Source organism: Acomys minous (assembly GCF_964271855.1).
Source record: "Acomys minous genome assembly, chromosome: 16".
NCBI lineage: Eukaryota > Metazoa > Chordata > Mammalia > Rodentia > Muridae > Acomys > Acomys minous.
The window spans coordinates 91,388,271-91,406,359 of NC_140498.1; the positions used below are offsets into that span (position 1 = coordinate 91,388,271).

The 18,089-nt window shown below is 50.7% G+C and overlaps 1 protein-coding gene and 1 long non-coding RNA gene across 3 annotated transcripts in view; one reads left to right on the forward strand and one right to left on the reverse strand.

Annotated features, from left to right (window-relative positions):
- VSIG10 (V-set and immunoglobulin domain containing 10) overlaps positions 1 to 12,929 on the reverse strand; it is a 27,463-nt gene extending 14,534 nt beyond the window's left edge. For both annotated transcript variants that reach the window (XM_084762193.1, XM_084762194.1), the window contains exons 1-3: positions 12,790 to 12,929; positions 7,111 to 7,392; positions 1,028 to 1,327 (exon numbers count right to left, since the gene is read on the reverse strand). In XM_084762193.1, coding sequence (XP_084618319.1) covers positions 1,028 to 1,327; positions 7,111 to 7,392; positions 12,790 to 12,850 — 643 coding nt within the window. In that variant the 5' untranslated portion in view covers positions 12,851 to 12,929. The remainder of the gene's footprint in view (positions 1 to 1,027; positions 1,328 to 7,110; positions 7,393 to 12,789) is intronic.
- On the forward strand, positions 12,376 to 14,534 carry LOC311586239. The gene is made up of 3 exons (XR_014775488.1): positions 12,376 to 12,528; positions 12,767 to 13,628; positions 13,974 to 14,534. It is a non-coding gene; the product is annotated as an uncharacterized lncRNA (long non-coding RNA).
- Positions 14,535 to 18,089: the final 3,555 nt, after the last annotated feature.

Sequence of the window (18,089 nt, forward strand, 5' to 3'; positions counted from 1 at the left end):
TTCCTTCCTCAGTCCCTTCATAGCAAATACTGGACTGAAACTCATGCTGGTCCTCCTGCCTCAGCTTTCCAAGTGCTAGGACTACAAGGATGAGCCACTATGACCAGTTTGGTTTTTGTTTTTTAATATTTTGAAATGTTATCACGTTTATTAAAAATAAACGTATGCAGCTGGGCGTGGTGGCGCACGCCTTTAATCCCAGCACTCGGGAGGCAGAGGCAGGCGGGTCGCTGTGAGTTCGAAGCCAGCCTGGTCTACAAAGCGAGTTCAGGATAGCCAAGGTTACACAGAGAAACCCTGTCTCGAAAAACCAAAAAAAAAAATAAAAAATAAACGTATGCAGCTCTGTATTAAGTTTCCTTCTATGGCTTGGAGGACTCTGCTACATTCCAGATAAGAACACGCTTCTAGGGCTGGAGAGATGGCTCAGAGGTTAAAAGCACTGGCTGCTCTTCCAAAGGTCCTGAGTTCAATTCCCAGCACCTACATGGTGCCTCACAACCATCTATAAGGAGATCTGGCGCCCTTTTCTGACCTGTAGGAGTATATGCAGGTAGAACACTGTATACATAATAAATGAAAATAAATCTTTAAAAAAATAAAATAAGAGAGCCAGGCATGGTAGTGCATGCCTTTAATCCCAGCACTTGGGAGGCAAAGGCAGGTGGATCACTGTGAGTTCAAGGCCAGCTTGGACTACAAAGTGAGTCCAAGACAGCCAAGACTACATAGAGAAACCCTGTTTCGAAAAACCAAAATAAATAAATAAAAGAACATGCTTCGAGAAAGGATAATCCTCATCTGACATTCCAGGTATGTGCATGTATGTTGAAATAGGCCATGAAACATGTTAGGATCTGTGCACGGACACATGATGGAGTATTATCCAGCCCTGAAAAGAAATGAAGCACTAGAACATGCCACAGAGCCACAGCACAGAGGAAACTGTGAGGCAGTAAAAAGCAGTGCTAAAGCTGATAGGAAGGCGCACAGATCGAGTTCATGGAGGGGCGTGCTGCTTACGCACAGTAGACCAGGAGCTCGGTGGTCACCTTTCGCTGTCTCCCGCTGAGCACGTTGGTGGCCGAGCAGGTGTAGTTGCCTTGAAGGTTCTGTGACATCAGCATCAGGGTGAAGCTGTTGGTTGACAGGTTCTTTCCGAGGAACTCTGAGACGTTGTGGGCTTGGATCCACCACTCCACCTCGGGGGGAGGCTGCGCAGCACTTCGGCAGCCAAAGTCCACCTGGGAACCCTTGGCTGCGTACAGGGTGCCATTGGGGAGGGTCCCGGTGGCCGAGATGTTACAGTCAACATGGGTGGGGCCACCTGGAAACAACAGGAAGGTGAGAACGGTTAAGAAATCACCACAGTGGGAGTTAGAGCAGCTCAGCAGCTCTAGGGGAACCAAAGAGGAACAGTCTACGGCCACGCGCTGTATGACAAGGCTGGGCAGGTGTCTGAGGATCTCCAATCATTTGATCTTGGACAGTTTATATGATACTGGCTACAGACAGGAGAGTATTTTCATAAAGAAGGCCTTCCCATTGTTTTTGGTTTTTTAAGAGTTTTTTTTGTTTCTCTCTCTCTCTCTCTCTCTCTCTCTCTCTCTCTCTCTCTCTCTCTCTCTCTTTTCCTTGAGACAGGGTTTCTCTGTGTAGCTTTGGCTATCCTGAACTCCATCCTCAAACTCACAGCAGTGATCTGCCTGCCTCTGCCTCCCGAGTGCTGGGATTAAAGGCGTGCGCCACCACGCCCGGCTTAAGTGTTTTGAGACAGACTTTCTACGTGTTATAGCCCTGGTTGGCCTGGACTTACTTTGTAGACCAGCTGGCCTTGAACTCAAGAGATCCCCCTGCCTCCACCACCCAAGTGCTGTGGACACACACACATATCAAATAAATTAAAAATAAATGAGTTTATAAAACCAAATAAGAAAAAAAAAAAAGAGAGAGAAGACAAAACAAAACAAGAACAAAAGCCCAGCCTTGCCAAGGAGCCAGAGCCATGGCTCAGCCTTTAGGTACACGTGCTGACCTCGCAGATGACCCAGGTCCCATCACCTACATGGCCGCTCAGAACTGTCTTTAACTCCAGCTCCTGGGACCCGATGCCCTTTCCTGGCCTCCACGGGCACGAGGCACAGACATACATGCAAGCCAAACATCCCTATGCATGAGACACCTCTCTGCCAAGGAGGAAGGGTGTGGACTGAGACTCCACAAGAGTCCCCACAAGACTGAGGCCCCACAAGACCCTATATGCAGCATCCACCATGCCCCAAACCTGTTACCACAGCTCACTGGGCCTCCGTCTAACACAACTGAGCTGTTACAGAATATCCGCTTTCCTCAGAGATCCTGGAATCCTCCTCAGAGGTGTGAGCAGACCAGTGCCCACTGAAGCTCTGGGCCTTTCTTTTCCAGTGCACTGGCCCTTTCCCTCAGTGCAGTTGCGCGAGCATGTTCTCTCTCTCTCTCTCTCTCTCTCTCTCTCTCTCTCTCTCTCTCTCTCACACACACACACACACACACACACACACACACACACACTGGATGCACTGAGAACCTGAGTGTGTCCTAGAGTACCTTGCTACCCGCCCCAGCTTCCCCCTCCCCCTGCACATCATACTGATAGACAACAGATGATCACTCCGGGGCCCGACTCTGAACTGCAGCTGTATGGCTTCTAGCAACTTAAGTCAGCCTTGTTTAGCCCCACTGTCATCCTCTGTGAAATGGGGGTGGTGACGGCAACCTCCAAACAGGGCCGCTAAATGAGTTTATATGACGGCGCACTCAGAAGGGTGCCTGGCACACAGGAAGCACGCTACAAACCGCCAGACCTCATCATAGCTCACCGTGATTTCTTTTTCCTTTTCTCAGTCTGGGAATGACATGGAAGGCCTCATACATGCAACGTCACAAAGCATCCTACCGTGAGCTCTTCCCCACCCAGCCTTCAATTTTCTTGAAACCCCCCCCAACCCAAAACATACTATACTGTATTTGTGCTGTATTACCCAGTGCATCTGAGACCTAAGTTCCCTTTGGTAAAAAGCACATCTCCCAGATGGAGAAGCAGCTCAGAGGTATAGCATGTGTGGAAGGGGCACAGGTTCTGGATCCAATGGAGAACACAAAGCAGAGGGGATGGGAGGAAGGAGAAGAGAGAGGTGGGGGGGGGGGAGGAAAAGAAGAAAGAAGATTGAAAGGAGAGAGAGAGAGAGCGTTTATCCCAGCACTTGAGAGGCAGAGGCAGGTGGGCCTCTGTAAATTCAGCATCAGCCGGGTCTATATAAAGACTGTACAGCTATACACAGCCAAAGAGAACATACATGTAGGCCAGGCCAGGGCTACATAGTGAGACCCTGCTCAAAATAAATAAATAAATTAGCCGGGCGTGGTGGCGCACGCCTTTAACCCCAGCACTCGGGAGGCAGAGGCAGGCGGATCGCTGTGAGTTCGAGGCCAGCCTGGTCTACAAAGTGAGTCCAGGACAGTCAAGGCTAACACAGAGAGACCCTGCCTCGAAAAACCAAAAAAATAAAATAAAATTAAATAAATAAATAAATTTTATAAATTATATATATGTATACATATATAGAGGAAGGACAGGAAAGAAATCTTACATAGTTGCTTTGTCAATTAAAAACCATTAATGGCGGCTGGGTGTGGTGGTACACGATTTTAATCCCAGCACTTGGGAAGTAGAGGTAAGTGGATGTTCTCTGTGAGTTCGAGGCCAGCCTGATCTACAAAGCGAGTTCCAGAACAACCAGAAACTCTTGTCTCGAAAACAAAACCAAACCAAAAAGACATTAATGAGTACACCCAACAGCTGCTCACATCAGCATGGCCTCATGTGCCGCCTCTCCTCAGACAACCCTCCTTTAGAAAACAGGCCAGGAAGGTCAAAGCTCCAGCAAAGGAATTCAACTTATGGCTGGCGAGTTTAGTCCAGAAATAGGTCAGCGGGGGGAAAATCATTTATGGGGTGCAAAGATTTTCCTACACAGGCCTTCAACGGAAGGATCTCCTTTTCCCTAGGCCCTCACTAAGTCGCCCCAGGCTAGCCTCAAACTTGAGCGCCTCAGGCCTCAAGCTCCCAAGTGCTGGGATCACAAATACAACATCCTTGCCAGGTGGATCTTTGGCAACCGTATTTCCTATCTCCCCTAAGGGTGTGGGGAGTCTTTTGACGGTGGCCTGGAAGGTGCCTGAATGCCCCATTCACCACTGCTGGCTAGTTGGTCAGGTATGTGGCTCAACAGGTCCCAGGGCCTGTCTTCTACTGGCATTTCTCCAACCAAACAGGGTTGAGTTGGAGTTCTAGGGACTGGTGGCCGACGCCTGGGCTGGCAAGACTCAAGCCAGGTGCAGGGGTGCACGTCTTTAATCCTAGCACTTGGGAGGCAGAGGCAGGTGGATTGCTATGAGTTTCAGGGCAGCCTGGTCTACAAAGAGTCCAGGACAGCCAGGGATACACAGAAAAACTGTCTCAAAAAAACAAAAACAGAAAAAAGGTGTGCACCACCAAGGTTAAAACTACCAAAAAAAAAATTTTTTTTTCCTCCCAAGACAGGTTTTTCTCGGTGTAGCCTTGGCTGTCCTGGACTAGCTTTGTAGACCAAGCTGTCCTCAAACTCACAGTGATCCACCTGCCTCTGCCTCCCAAGTGCTGGGATTAAAGGCATGTGCCACCACACTGGGCTAGAAGAGTCTTGGTGTTGACGGACAGCCCTTAGTACTCCAATGAACCCTGTTTGGTGTGTGTGTGTGTTTTTTTTTTTTTTAATTTGAAGCGAGAAGCCCTTGAATGTCTCATCCTGTCCTCCACTTTCTGAGTGTTGGGATGGCAGGTGTGCACCGCCACACCTACCTCTTCTGTGGTTCTGGGGATGAGTCCAGAGCATCATGCTCGTGGGATAAGACTCTACATACTGGGCCATACCCCAGCCTCCACCTCATCCTTAGACACACAGCACCACACACTTTGAGTGGGAGTGATGGATGGCATTTCTCTGTGGTGCCCACACCAGGTGGGTTAAATCTCTGACCCCACCCTCCAGAAAACCTGACCCCCAGAGGTACAGATGGTAATGGTAACAGAAGCCTCCCAGCCTGGACACAGCTGGACACATGCCTCTACAGCACATGTCTTGGGAATCCAAGGTCACTCACAGATAGGATCCTGGAACAGCCTGGGACAGCTTGGGATTTTTCCTCCCTGGTCCTCAAGGCCAGGTTATCAACCATTTCAGTGAAAGGATAAAGAAAACCCAGGGCCTGACTCTCACTGAGCCCCATGCACGCACCCACCAGATGGAAACTGGGAGAGGTGACGCAGGCCTGTGAGCCAAGCCCTGAGGAGGCAGAGGCAGAGGCAAGAGGATTGCTGTGAGGCATTTTGTTGTCACACTCTGCTTTTTGGTTTTCTCAAACAGGGTCTCAAGCAGCACAGGCTGACCTCCTGTTTGCTAAGTAGACAGTGATGACCTTGAATTCATGACTTCCCCACCTCTCCTTCTAGAGTGCTAGGATATTACCTAAAACTAAGTTCATCTCTTTCCTTACCTCCCTCCCTCTCCTCCTTCCTTCCCCCCTCTTTTGGATGAAAGATCAAAGCCTGTTCTCTCACTTATGATAGGTAAGCGCACTACTTACTAAACTATGGGGGGGGGGGCAGGGGTTGGGCTACATAGCAAGACCATGTCGCATAAAAGAGCTGGCTGGGCAGGAAGTCCTTGCCTTTAATCCCGGCACCCAGAAGACAGACACAGGCAACCTCTGCGAATACAAGACCAGTCTGAGCTACACAGAGAGACACATGACCTTTCACCTGGAAGAGAGGGGTGTGTGTGTGTGTGTGTGTGTGTGTGTGTGAGAGAGAGAGAGAGAGAGAGAGAGAGAGAGAGAGAGAGAGAGAACAAGAGAGGAAGGGGAGAAAGGCCAGGAAGTAGCCTGATTGCTGGGACGCTGCAATGCACTTTTCCCATGGGAACCAGTCATCTGCTTGAGCAGCGGACCACCCCAGGCACATGGTCAAGGTCCAAGGTCACTCACAGATAGGAACCTGGGAACAGCCTGGAACAGCTTGGGATTTTTTCTCCTTGGTGTGCACTGTGCCAGTTTGCCTTATCAGTGTGTGGGACACAGCAAAACTCCACCACGACCCTCAGCTTCACAGATGATAAAGCCAAAAAGCTGAGAAGACAACAGGCAGCAGGGCTAAGCACCCAGAGTCCAGGTGTGCAGCCCTCAGAGGACGTAACAGTTGACAACAGGCAGCACCACGTCCTTCCACGAACACGGTGCCTCAACAGGCAATGTCCTTAAACTTTCTGAACAAAAGGAGATGGAGTCCCCATCCCACTAACTGAGGAGCGTGCAGGGAGGGTCTGTGACTCAGGACCCTCTAGGAGGGTCCCAGGTAAGATCCCAGGGGACTCTGCTGCAGATGAGCAACGGGCATCCGCCTCTGGTTTCCGTGGAGAAACTGCACCAACCACAGGTCTACAGTTCCCAGTGGGTGTGTGCGCCTGTGTGTGGGTACACCAAGCGTACAGGACAGAGAACTAAGTTGGCTGCAGATACCAGCTAGGCGTTTTGTTTTGTTTTCATTTTTTGAGACAGGGTCTCTCTGTGCAGCTTTGGCTGTCCTAGACTCGCTTTGTAGACCAGGCTGGCCTCGAACTCACAGCGATCCGCCTGCCTCTGTCTCCCCGAGTGCTAGGACTAAAGTCATGCACCACCACACCTGACTTGTTTTTGTTTGGTTTGACTGGTTGGTTGTTTTTTTTTGGGGGGGGGGGGGTTTGAGACAGGGTTTCTCTGTGTAGCCTTGACTATCCTGGACTTGCTTTGTAGACCAGGCTGGCCTCGAACTCACAGCAATCCACCTGCCTCTGCCTCCCAAGTGCTGGGATTAAAGGCCACCACTGCTCGGCTCTTGTTTCTGTTTTTTGAGATAGGTTTCTCTATGTAAGCCAGGCCGGCCTCCAAGTTGCCCAGACTAAAACTGTCACAAAAGCCCACACTCCTGACGGTGACTTCTTCCCCTGGCTCTCCCTGCCTCCCTAGCCAAGCCCATCCCCACTGGGTCCCACTTACTGGCCACCCGCAGCCACACAGGGAACCAGCGGGTCTCGTTCAGAACCTCCCGGCAGCTGTAGTTGCCGTCATCCTGCAGGCTCAGTGCCTCAATGTGCAGGGCGGCTGCATCCTCTAGAGTGAACCGAGGCGCAGCTGGAGGGAGGCTGGAATTGGAGGACAGCAGGAAGACGGGCTCCGAGTCAGTCCGGTACCAGGTCACCAGGCCCCTGGATCCTGTTACGTTGCCACAATGTAGCGTGATACCTTCATGGACTTCACCGACGGCCACAGCCCCTAGGTCTGTAAAGGGAAAGGCAGTGGGGGGGGGGGCTGTTAACACATTTTTTTTTCTTTGATGGGCAACAACCCTTTGGGAACAGTGGGATTTTCTAATAGCACGGGGGTGTGGTGTGTATACATGCGTGTGTGTATGTGTGTGTCAGGGTCTCATGTAGCCCAGAATGGCTCTGACCTCACTACATAGCTCATGCTGCCATTAAACTTCTGTATCGCCAAGGCTACACAGAGAAACCCTGTCTCGAATGAATGAATGAATGAATGAATGAATAAATAAATAAATAAATAAATAAACTATAAACTTCTGTCTCCATCTCCCCAATGCTGGCATCACAGGCTCTGCCACCACATCCAGTTTGTACAGGGCTGGGCACTGGACCCAGAGCATACAAGTGCTCTAACAGTGAGTGCAGTCCCAGATATTTTAACCACACATTTTAAACAACGTGATATGGTTTGAACGTGAAATGTCCCCCCCAAGGTTCCCAGCCCCAGCTGGTGCCACTGTTTGGGAGGGTTATAGAACCTTTTGGAGGTGGGGATTTGACTGAGGGAGTGAATCACTGGATCTGAGGTTGATACAACTACATTTCCTGCTCCCTCATGGAGAAAAGTCGGCCTCAAACACCTGCTGCCATGCCTTCTCTATCATGATGGACTGTGCCCCTTTGGAACTGTAAGCCAAAACAAACCCTTCTAATCCTGTAAGTTGATTTTGTCAGGTATTTTATTACAGCAACAGAAACGGACCACAAACAAAGGGGAAAGCGCCACGTCATCAGATGGACCCCTTTTCATCCTCTGCTATCCACAGGCCTAGCACCAACTGCAGGGCAAAAAAAAAAAAAAAAAAAAAAAAAAGTCCTCCATGGGGGCAGAGCTAGGATTCTCAGAGGTTCCAGCTGCCAAGTGCTCTTGATTAGGCTGTGGGCAGAATGTCCTGACATGTGAGGGCCCAGGCAAGATCAGCAGAGCCGCCTATGCACTCCTCCCAGCGGTGTTGAGCACTATCCTGTCCACGTGGCCATCTGTTAGGCCACAATCACACATCGTTAGGCAGCAGTCTTGTTGCCTAGACACCCAGATGGGGTGGGGTGGGGACAGATCTTGGTCTCCTTCCCTCTGGGATTAATCACTTTGGGCTGCTCCATGCAAGAACGGGTTGACAACAAATACTATCAAATGCACACTGGTAAGGCGAGTCCCGTGCTGGGCTCTGGAGACCTGCTGGAGGCGAACAGAACCACCATCCAGTTTACAGGTTAGGGGGGGAAACAGATGCAAAACTGGCACGGAGGAGAGAGGAGAGAGACAGGGAGACAGGTAGGGCTCCCAAGCCCACCTGGGTATATGCCAGGCAAGCCCTTCAGAGTGGCACCTCAGAGGCAAGTAGGCATGGGGTGGGTGCTGAAGGAGCCAGAGTCCCAGGCAGAGGGAACAGCCAATTCAAAGGCCCAGATCAAAGCCAGTCATGGTGGCATCCATGTGGAATCCCAACACTCAAATGCAGAGGCAGGAAGACCAGGAGTTGGATGGCAGGGTGGGCTACACAGTGATACCCTGACTCAAGGAAACAATAGGGTGGGGGTGGGGTAGAGAGGTGTCTACCAGCTCAAGACCAAAGGGCAAATGGCAGCTAAATGGGGGAGGGGGGTCTAGTCAGTAGGTAACAAAAACCAAATGCACTCCATTTTTACTGACAAGTACAATGTTCTGGAACTTTCCACAACCAAGACCCAATTCTAGGGACACTATGAGGACAGGGATTTGGGCAGAACCTGATGGGCTGATAAAAAATATCCTGGAGATAAAAACAAGGGTAGTTGCTATGCACCATACTGTAGCACACAAGCAGAAGATAAATGACAACTTTCAAGAGTCAGGTCTCTTTCCACTGTGGGGGGATGGAGGGGATGTCCAGAGATAGAACTCGGGCCATCCAGGTCTATTCTGCCTTACAGTTCATTATGATGGGGTCTAAAGCAGCCATAGCTGAGGATAACCATAAAATTCGGATCTTCTTGTATCCATTCCCCAGTGCTGAGATGATGGGCATGCACCATGGCCACCCCCACACTTGGTTTAATGGGGTTCTGGGACCCAGGGTTGCATTCGCACTAGGCAAGCCCTCTACCAAAAACTGACTTACACCTCTGCCCCCCAGCCCAAGGGTGGATTTTTATGGTTCGAAGACTACATCTCAATAAAATTGTTGTAAGAAAAAAGAAACAGCTATCTGCCTTTTGGCAACCTTGCCACGGAGTGTCTCCCTCCATTCCTGTGATAAGAAATGGCTCCTTCGGGCTGGAGAGATGGCTCAGCGGCTAAGAGCACTGTCTGCTCTTCCAGAGGTCCTGAGTTCAATTCCCAGCAACCACATGGTGGCTCAGAACCATCTATAATGAGATCTGGCGCCCTCTTCTGGCCTGAAGGTGTACATGCAGATAAAGAACTCACACATATAATAAATAAATATTAAAACAAAAACAAAAACAAAAACAAAAACAAAAAAAACTCAAATGGCTCCTTCCAAACGACATAGGAGCTGGGTGTGGTGGCCTTTAATCCCAGCACTTGGGAGACAGAGGCAGCTGTGAGTTCGAGGCCAGCCTGGTCTACAAAGCGAGTCCAGGATAGGCAAGGCTACACAAAGAAACCCTGTCTCCAAAAAAACAAACAACAAACAACAAAAACAAAAAATAACCAACCAAAAGACATAGGTTGGGCAGAGCTACAAGAAGTCCTAAGTCTGTGCTCATCCTGATCATACTCCTGAAGGCCTTCAAGCCAGAAAGAACAGGGGTAACAGGCCAGGCCGTACCTGTAAGGTAGAGAGACCCATAATACTAGCCACTTTCAAACAGCACGAGACCCTTAAGAGTTGCAATTTAAAAGTCCGCCACAGCTGAGCCTGGTGCCATAGGCCTGCAGTGCCAGGAATTGGAAAGCCAAGGCAGAAAGATCAAGTTCAAAGCCAGCCTGAGCTACTGTTAGTAAGACCCTAGGGCTGAAAAGGGTGGATGGGAGGAAGTGGGGTGGGGTGGGGCGGGTGGGGATGAAGAAGAATCATCGTCAAATCATTAAGCTACCAACCCAGGTTCCCACATAGCAACCCCCACCAAGGAAAATACGCACGGAGCAGCTGCCCCTTCCTAACCCTTGGTAAAGGAACAGTAGACAACTGACAGCCTGGACCAGTCCTCACGCAACTTTAACCTTGGAGCTAACGTCTTCCCCAAAAAAGACAATGACCTGGCTGATCTCCTTCCTGGCTCTGCCCACTCCAATGCTTCCAACTACTTAAGCTGAGAACGGCCTTAGATCATCTAGTCAATGTTGGGGGCTGAAGCCTTTCAGCATCGGAGAACAGTTATCAATTGGTGATGTCTGTCACGGGCAAGGAGAGGGTGGCCCTGAAGATACATCAATTCCACATACACACTGATCTTATACATCCTCATTTCACCATTGCCACCTTAAGCTCCACGCATGTCCCTACAGATGTGGGATAGTCACAGTCTTGAGGGCAGTGGGTCTCAGAAGGATTTACTTGGGTCTCAGGCACCGGAAGCAAGACAATAAAGCCTAGCAACAGGGCTGGTGAGATGACTCAGTGGGTAAAGGTGTTTGTCACCAAACGTGACCCCTGGAACCCACATGGGGGAAGGAAAGAACTGACCTCCACACATACCATGGTACATCTATACCCCACAGAGAAATAAATTAAAACATCAATTAAAAAAATTAAGGGCAAAGTAACATGTGTGCCACTTGACATAATTCATAGTCCAGGGGACTCTCTGTTGTAGCTCCAACTTTAAATTCACCTTACAGAACAAGAAGAGCGAGATAAAAAACTCTCGGGTGGGGGGGATCTAATGCAGGACTCAAGCAAGCTCTCTGCTTTCCTCATGCTAAGCAAACTCTCCACTACCAGGCTCTATCTCCAGTCCCAAGATGGTCGCTCTTGATACTATCCGTATTTACACAGCTTGAGTCATACCCAAACATGCATCTTTGCCAGCGAATTCTCCTGCAGCATGGCCTGGGGTACACTATCCAGGTGACGGAGATAAAGGGTCAGAGACATGAGTAGGTGACTCAGGAAAGAAATCTGTCCTGGTAACTTGAAAAAGAGATACACGTATCTAGCAAGCACCTAGGCATCCAGCACACAGGTAAAGCAGGGCGGGGTGGGGGTGGGGTAATGGGGGGTGGGCGGGCTGGACTAAGTTACTGAGCAGACAGTCCTGGGTAGTCTTAGTTTGGGCTCCTCCCGGCTCCAGAACGCTGGGAACACTTGGGAATTAGACGGACAGTGACCCCCTAACTCCCACCCTCCTGCTTACAGCAGAAGGGTCACTAAGTCGAATGCCCAGAAAGGGCACTGGACGTCATCCATGACTGGAGTCAGTGGTGTGCCCAAGTGCTGAGGACTGCCTAGGACATATGCATCACCCACAAAAAAAAAGTTTAAATCCATGACCAAAAAGGATTGGGGTATACCTCAGCAAGAAAAAGAGGAGCAAATTTGGGGTCACGTGTCCTAGGTAACACAGATGACCACTGCCCAGCCCAAGGTGGGGAAAGCTGTGTTGCTGTGTTGTCAAACCCTCGGGATTTGTCCCCCCCCCCTTTTTTTCCCTTCTATATATTCAGGGGAACCTGGATTACGAGGCAATGTTACTGAGTTTTAGATGACTGCTAAAAAAACAAATCTGAATTATAAAAGGATAGGAATTAGAAACTTTTGCTCACCTCCTATCCGCAGAGGATAGCAGGTGGGTGGGGTGGACCTGGGCACACGCGCGTGAGCACACACACACAGCATTTCGTTTCCCCGACCCCCACCTCCCGAATCATTCCTACACACAATAGACACGAATATAACAAACTCAAAACATCCTTTTCCAATCTTTTTCCAATCTACACATTTCACTAAGCAGCCCCCAACCCCCACCCCGCGCGCTCTATTTTTTTCTGCAACAGCTCGGCGGGCGGAGGTGAGGTACATAAGACCATTCGCCAGCTCCGCCTCGTAGAAGGGGAATTTTTGGTCAAGTCTGAAATTAAAAGGCAAAGAGAAAAGGAATGGAAGAGGAAGGCACGGCTTGGAAAGCACGGGTCGGGTCGGCACAGGTAGACTCACTCAAGAAGGGTGTGGGGAAGCCACTCCACAAGTTACAGGTGTAAGACCAGGTGAACCTGGGGGAAGCGGGGAGACACAAACCGGAGTGTACGGTGGGGTGCGCCGGCACCACGGGCAGGGCCAGAACGCAGTTAGGAAAGGGAAGAAGGAAAAAAAAAATCACTTTCCTCTCCACGTGCGCTTCGGTGGGTCCTGCCGTACGTGATTTTGGGGCTTTTGAATCCCCAGGTTGAGGGTGGCGAGTCCCTTACCTGCGGAACCCTGGCGGGCCAGCAGCGCCCCGAGGCACAACAGGATGCGCACTCCAGCCATCGCTCCCGAGATCTACACCAGGGAAAGCGCGGGGCTCTGGGTGCACTGGGCTCCTGGGACCCCCAGGCCTTCAACAAGGGGCTCCCAGGCTAGGATGCTCCGGCAAAGTCCCGGCGATTGCCTCCGGGGCGCGCGCCCCGCCCCTGCGCCCAGCCCGACCGGCTGGCGGAAAACAACAGGCGCGGGCCCCCTCCCGCCTCTCCGGCAACTTCCTCCACCTTGGCTGGGAGGAGGGCCTTGTGCGATGATCCCAGTCCCGCGGGGCCTGGGAGGAGGCGGCCCGGAACCGTGGCCAGCCGGTGCGGGACGCACTCCGGGGCCTGTGCAATGCGCGCGGGCTGCGGGACACCGGGCGCCGTCCCAGCCCTGCGGCTCTATCGCACTTGTCATCTGGGTTCTCGGGTGCAGGGGCGGGCCACAGCGCCGCCATCGCTCAGAGCCCAGGGAAAGATGATCCCTCGACAGTGCGGCCAAAAGCAACCACGAGACTCGGGTTCTCGAATGAACTTGGGTCAAGACCACAGGGGAAGAGCGAGTTTTGTTTTCAGGTGCTCCCACGCCTGTCCCTTTTGCTCTCCCCACCCCCAGCCTGGCCGATCATCCCGGGAGCGCCACATTTCCGGGCTCAGCTTTCTGGCATCCCATCTCTGCGTCCGGGTGGACACCGACACTGCTGGGGCCTAGAGAGGCTCTGCCCTTGAAACAGCTCTTGAAAGAAACTTCGTGCTCAAAACAAGAATGTGGTCATCGTCGTGGAATCCACTCTGGGCTCTCGAAGGTGGGCGTCCCTTGGCTCACGTTCTTCCAGCCTTTCTGTGTGCTTATAAAATATGCAGAGAGCTGAGACACTCAAGAGGTATACCTGTGCCCAGCCCTACCACCTCAAAAGCCAACCAAAGTAAAATAGGGAGAAAAGGCTAAATAACTTACTGTTGAAATGCTTAGGGTTACCAACACCCCGAGTTGCCTCACTATATGTATTAAATAAACAAATGTTTATTGTAGTCTGACACAACATTTCACTCAGGCTTCCACCTTCAGGGAACCCTCCTGCCTCAGCTTTCTGCATTCCACCACAGTTCTGGCTAAGTTAATTGGTTTTGTTGTTTCTTGAGCCCTACAGGCAAACATCCTGGCCCGAAGTCATCAAGCTGGCCGTGGAAGCATTGCCCAGCAATGTTTTCCCGCTAAGAATATAGAACGTTCTAGAATCTTGGTTGTGCCCTAGTGAGGGGAATTTCACAGACCTGGTCTGGGGAAATTTGCTGACTCAACCACAGAGTTCCTGCAACCTTTGGACTTAAGGTTTTTGGGTTTTGTTTTTTTATTTAACTAGGCGCAGCCTACTTACTATTTACTCCCTGGGGTTGCTCTCTAAGGCAATCTGGTTGGTGGTAAAACCAGGACTAGATTCCACTTACCTGACCAGATCCTGCTCAGCCACACTGCAAGGTTGTCACTTCTTCCAGGACCACGAATGCCAAGGGCACACTGCTCGCTCGGGATGCTTGGGCACGGCACAGAGGAAACAGCCATCCCTTTGGCTTAGGTACGGGGTAGTGTTGGGAAATCTGGTGGCCTGACATCCACTCCTGAGAGTCAAAAATGCCAGGAAGACTGATAAGGCAAAGACCCTGGGGGTGGGGGTGGGGTCTGCTGTAAGAATAAAATGGACCTTGATTTATCCCAAAGTAGTCAAACATTTTGATAGGCAGAACTCAGCATTGTCACAGGACTCTCGCATTTGAGCCAGGACCCTAAATCCCATGATCAAATACCAACTGCGATGGGCTGTGAAGGTGACTAAATGCTATGAATGCTCACTGCTCTTCAGAGAACCCGGGGTGGGCTGCTTGCAACTGCCCATAGCTCCAGTTCCAGGAAACCCGACACACTCTTCAGGTCTCCCAGGGCACTCTCATGTGCACGTGTGTGTAGTAAAATTAGAATACGAGAAAACAAAACAAAGCATGAGCTATGGGGGCAAGAACACATCTGTCTAGGCTGCTACCTTTTGCTAGTCTTGTCTGGTTTGTTTTGCCCACCAAAGAATTAAACGGCAGCGGGAATAATCTCAAAGACGGCAGAAAAAAAAAGTAAGCCTTTAATCCCAGCACTCGAGAGGCAGAGACAGGCAGATCACTGCGAATTTGAGGCCAGCTTGGTTTCCAAAGCTACTTCAGGACAACCAAGGCTACACAGAGAAACCCTGTCTCGAAAAACAAAGAAAAAAAACAAAAACAAACAAGCAAAGAAAAAAAGCAGCAGCGAGCCAGGCAGAGTCTCCCCTCCCTTCCCCCAGCAGAGAAGGGGGTTCAGAGACACTGAAATTTAACCCCTTGGGAAGGTCTGGGCCTTTTGCCTCCGTGGGGTGGCTATAGGGCAGGTCTCCCTCCCTTAATTCTGGGTTGATAGTACCTAAAACAAAGGGGAGCTAATTTACCCATAGCTTCCGGCTAACCAGTTTAGGACAGTCCTTGAACATATCTGAGCAGCTCTTGTGTAACAGATTCCTCCCAGATGGAAACATTCCATGCCTCAGGGAAGCTCTTTAAACAGGAAGGTAAACAACTCAAAATAGCTTCAGGAAGTCCCTGAAACTGACCAGATTCACTAGCCCCGCCCACCCCCACCCCCGCCTGCCTCTTAGACTAAATGAAGGCAAGCGCGTAGAAGACTGTTGACAACAGACCAGACGCCCGGAAGAAGCAAACGACAGGTTCCGGCCAGCAGAAGTACCTGGGAAAGACACTGTCTAGTCTGTTGAGCAGCGTGAAGGCTGTGCAGTGTGCTGCAGGTTTCCAGCTTTGTGAGCCGTCACCCATCCTGGGGTGGGATTTGGTGACACAGCTGAGTCATTTCTGCTCATCTAAGTAGCCCATCACCCGTACTTCTGTAACCACAATAAAACTTAATTGGTTCACCAAATTGGACCTCACTGATATACGTTCGTCTGCTGTGGGTTCCCTATATCTGTGGTGAACAGATGTGTGTTGTTGAAGGAACCAGCCCCCTTAAGGACCCCCATTAAGGCCAAAGTCTAGAAAAATGTAAAAGTCAGCCTACTTAGTCCTCCCTTAAAGACCCCCATTAAGGCCAAAGCATGTAAATTTCTAGAGGGTCCAGCGTGAACCAAGGACAGACAGATATCAGATCACTGTGTGTGTGGCAGGGACAGGAAAAACCTTGAAGAATCCAACTTGACTCAAGTTCTCAGTTTGTGCTCAGGGTCCAGCTAGACTCAAGGACAACCAGCTGTGTTTAAAATTTCCACTACCCCTCCCCAACTAAAAAGTTCCTAAACACCCCCTGTGACTGCTTCAACCAGTCTTTTCATAGGTTAACTTGCCCGTCCACCCATTATCCAACCACCAAATGCCAAGACTTGTAACTCCCTGCTTGCAGCTTTTCTGCCCAAATGCCAACCACATACTGTAAAACTCATTTCTTTGTCTAAAACCTATAAAAGGCCTGTGCCTCTGTTTCCCGGGGTCTGCAGCTTGAAAGAGCTGAACAGACCCCATCGCGATGGCTCAATAAATTCCTATTCCTACGCATTTGCATCGACAATGGACTCCGCCTCTTAGTGGGGACTCCGGGAATAGACTAGATATCTCTCTAGAGGTCTCAGTCTTTTTTTTTTTTTTTTTTTTTTTTTTTTTTTGGTTTTTTCGAGACAGGGTTTCTCTGTGTTAGCCTGGGCTGTCCTGGACTCACTTTGTAGACCAGGCTGGCCTCGAACTCACAGCGATCCGCCCACCTCTTTTTTTTTGGTTTTTTGAGACAGGGTTTCTTTGTGTAGCATTGGCTGTCCTGGACTCGATTTGTAGACCAGGCTGGCCTCGAACTCACAGCGATCCGCCTGCCTCTGCCTCCCGAGTGCTGGGATTAAAGGCATGCGCCAACATGCCCGGCTTTAGAGGTCTCAGTCTTACATTGTATCTCCCCAGGAAAAATTTGTAAGAACACAAGCGGCTGTAAGAAGCCCCGCCCCACCCCCACCTCCACCCCCACAGGAGGGGAGAAAAGAAAAAAAAAAAAAAAGACCTCTAAGCTGTTGTCTAAGGTCAAGAAGGTGAAAAAGAGCCTGGCAGTGGTGGCACGCATACCATTAATCCCAGCACTTGGGAGGCAGAGGCAGGCACATCTCCGTGAGTTCGAGGCCAGCCTGGACTACAGCCAGAGCTGTTACACAGAGGAACCCTGTCTCAAAGCAGCCCCACACCCCCTCCGCCCCCCCAAAAAAAGTGAAAAAGAAGCAGAGACATTCCCTTCTTCCTTTTCTATTAGTGGCCCCTTTCCCTGTCTGCCTTTGGAGACGTGTCTCGCTCCTAGTCGTTCACCTGCACTCGGTTATGCTGTCCTTCGCTACCCAAGTAGGTGGGCGCTGTCCTTCTCACTTGCCAGGGGATTACAAGAGACTGTATTACAGGAGAAGCAAATACAAGGGTCACAGTTGGAGCCCAGCTCTCAGGCTGCTATGTCATTTTTGTTTGTTTCCCCTGGTGTTTGCTGGGGATGAACGCCAGGGCCTCTTGCGTGCTTGGCAGGTGCTCAGCCACCAAGCCATACTCCTAGCCCGAGGTGCCATTGTGTGTGGAGCGGGGGTCGGGGTGGGGGTGGGGGAGAGTAAGGAATTGCCCAGGGTTCTGGCAGCTTAGTGGCTGTCTACAGCCTGAGTCTCTGACAACCCCTGGCAAGCCATCTTTGTGCCAGTTATTTCTGCTCCCCTCCCCACCCCCCACCCCCAGAGGTAACTCTGAGAGAGTCTTAACAACAACCTAGAGATGTCCCCTGAGGCTTTTGGGGGAAGGCCGGTGGGAACCAGCTGGGGGAGAAACCTACTGCTGCAGCTGCAGCTGCCTGGATTGTGGAGACACAAAAAGGCAGATAAACAGGCACACATCCAAGAAGTGGGGAGGGGGGGGGTTGCAGGGGGAGGCAGAAAACAGAGTTGTCAAAGGAGCTTGCTGTCTGTAACAGGAGCCCAGCCTCTCTGGACCAGAGACCAGGATGGTGAAGTTCCGTGCCTCCGAAACCCAGAGGACTTGGAAGAAAGACCCGTGTCCCCAGAAAGTAAAATTGCCCCTCTCAGAAAGAACAGGAAGATGTCCCATCTGGTTGCGAGAAAAACAGACCCCCAGAGGCTGATGAGAGATGGATGTTCCAGATACCCTAACAGGTAAGAGCAGCAGCCCAGCAGGCTCTGGGAGATAATAAATTAACATAGCCTGGGGCT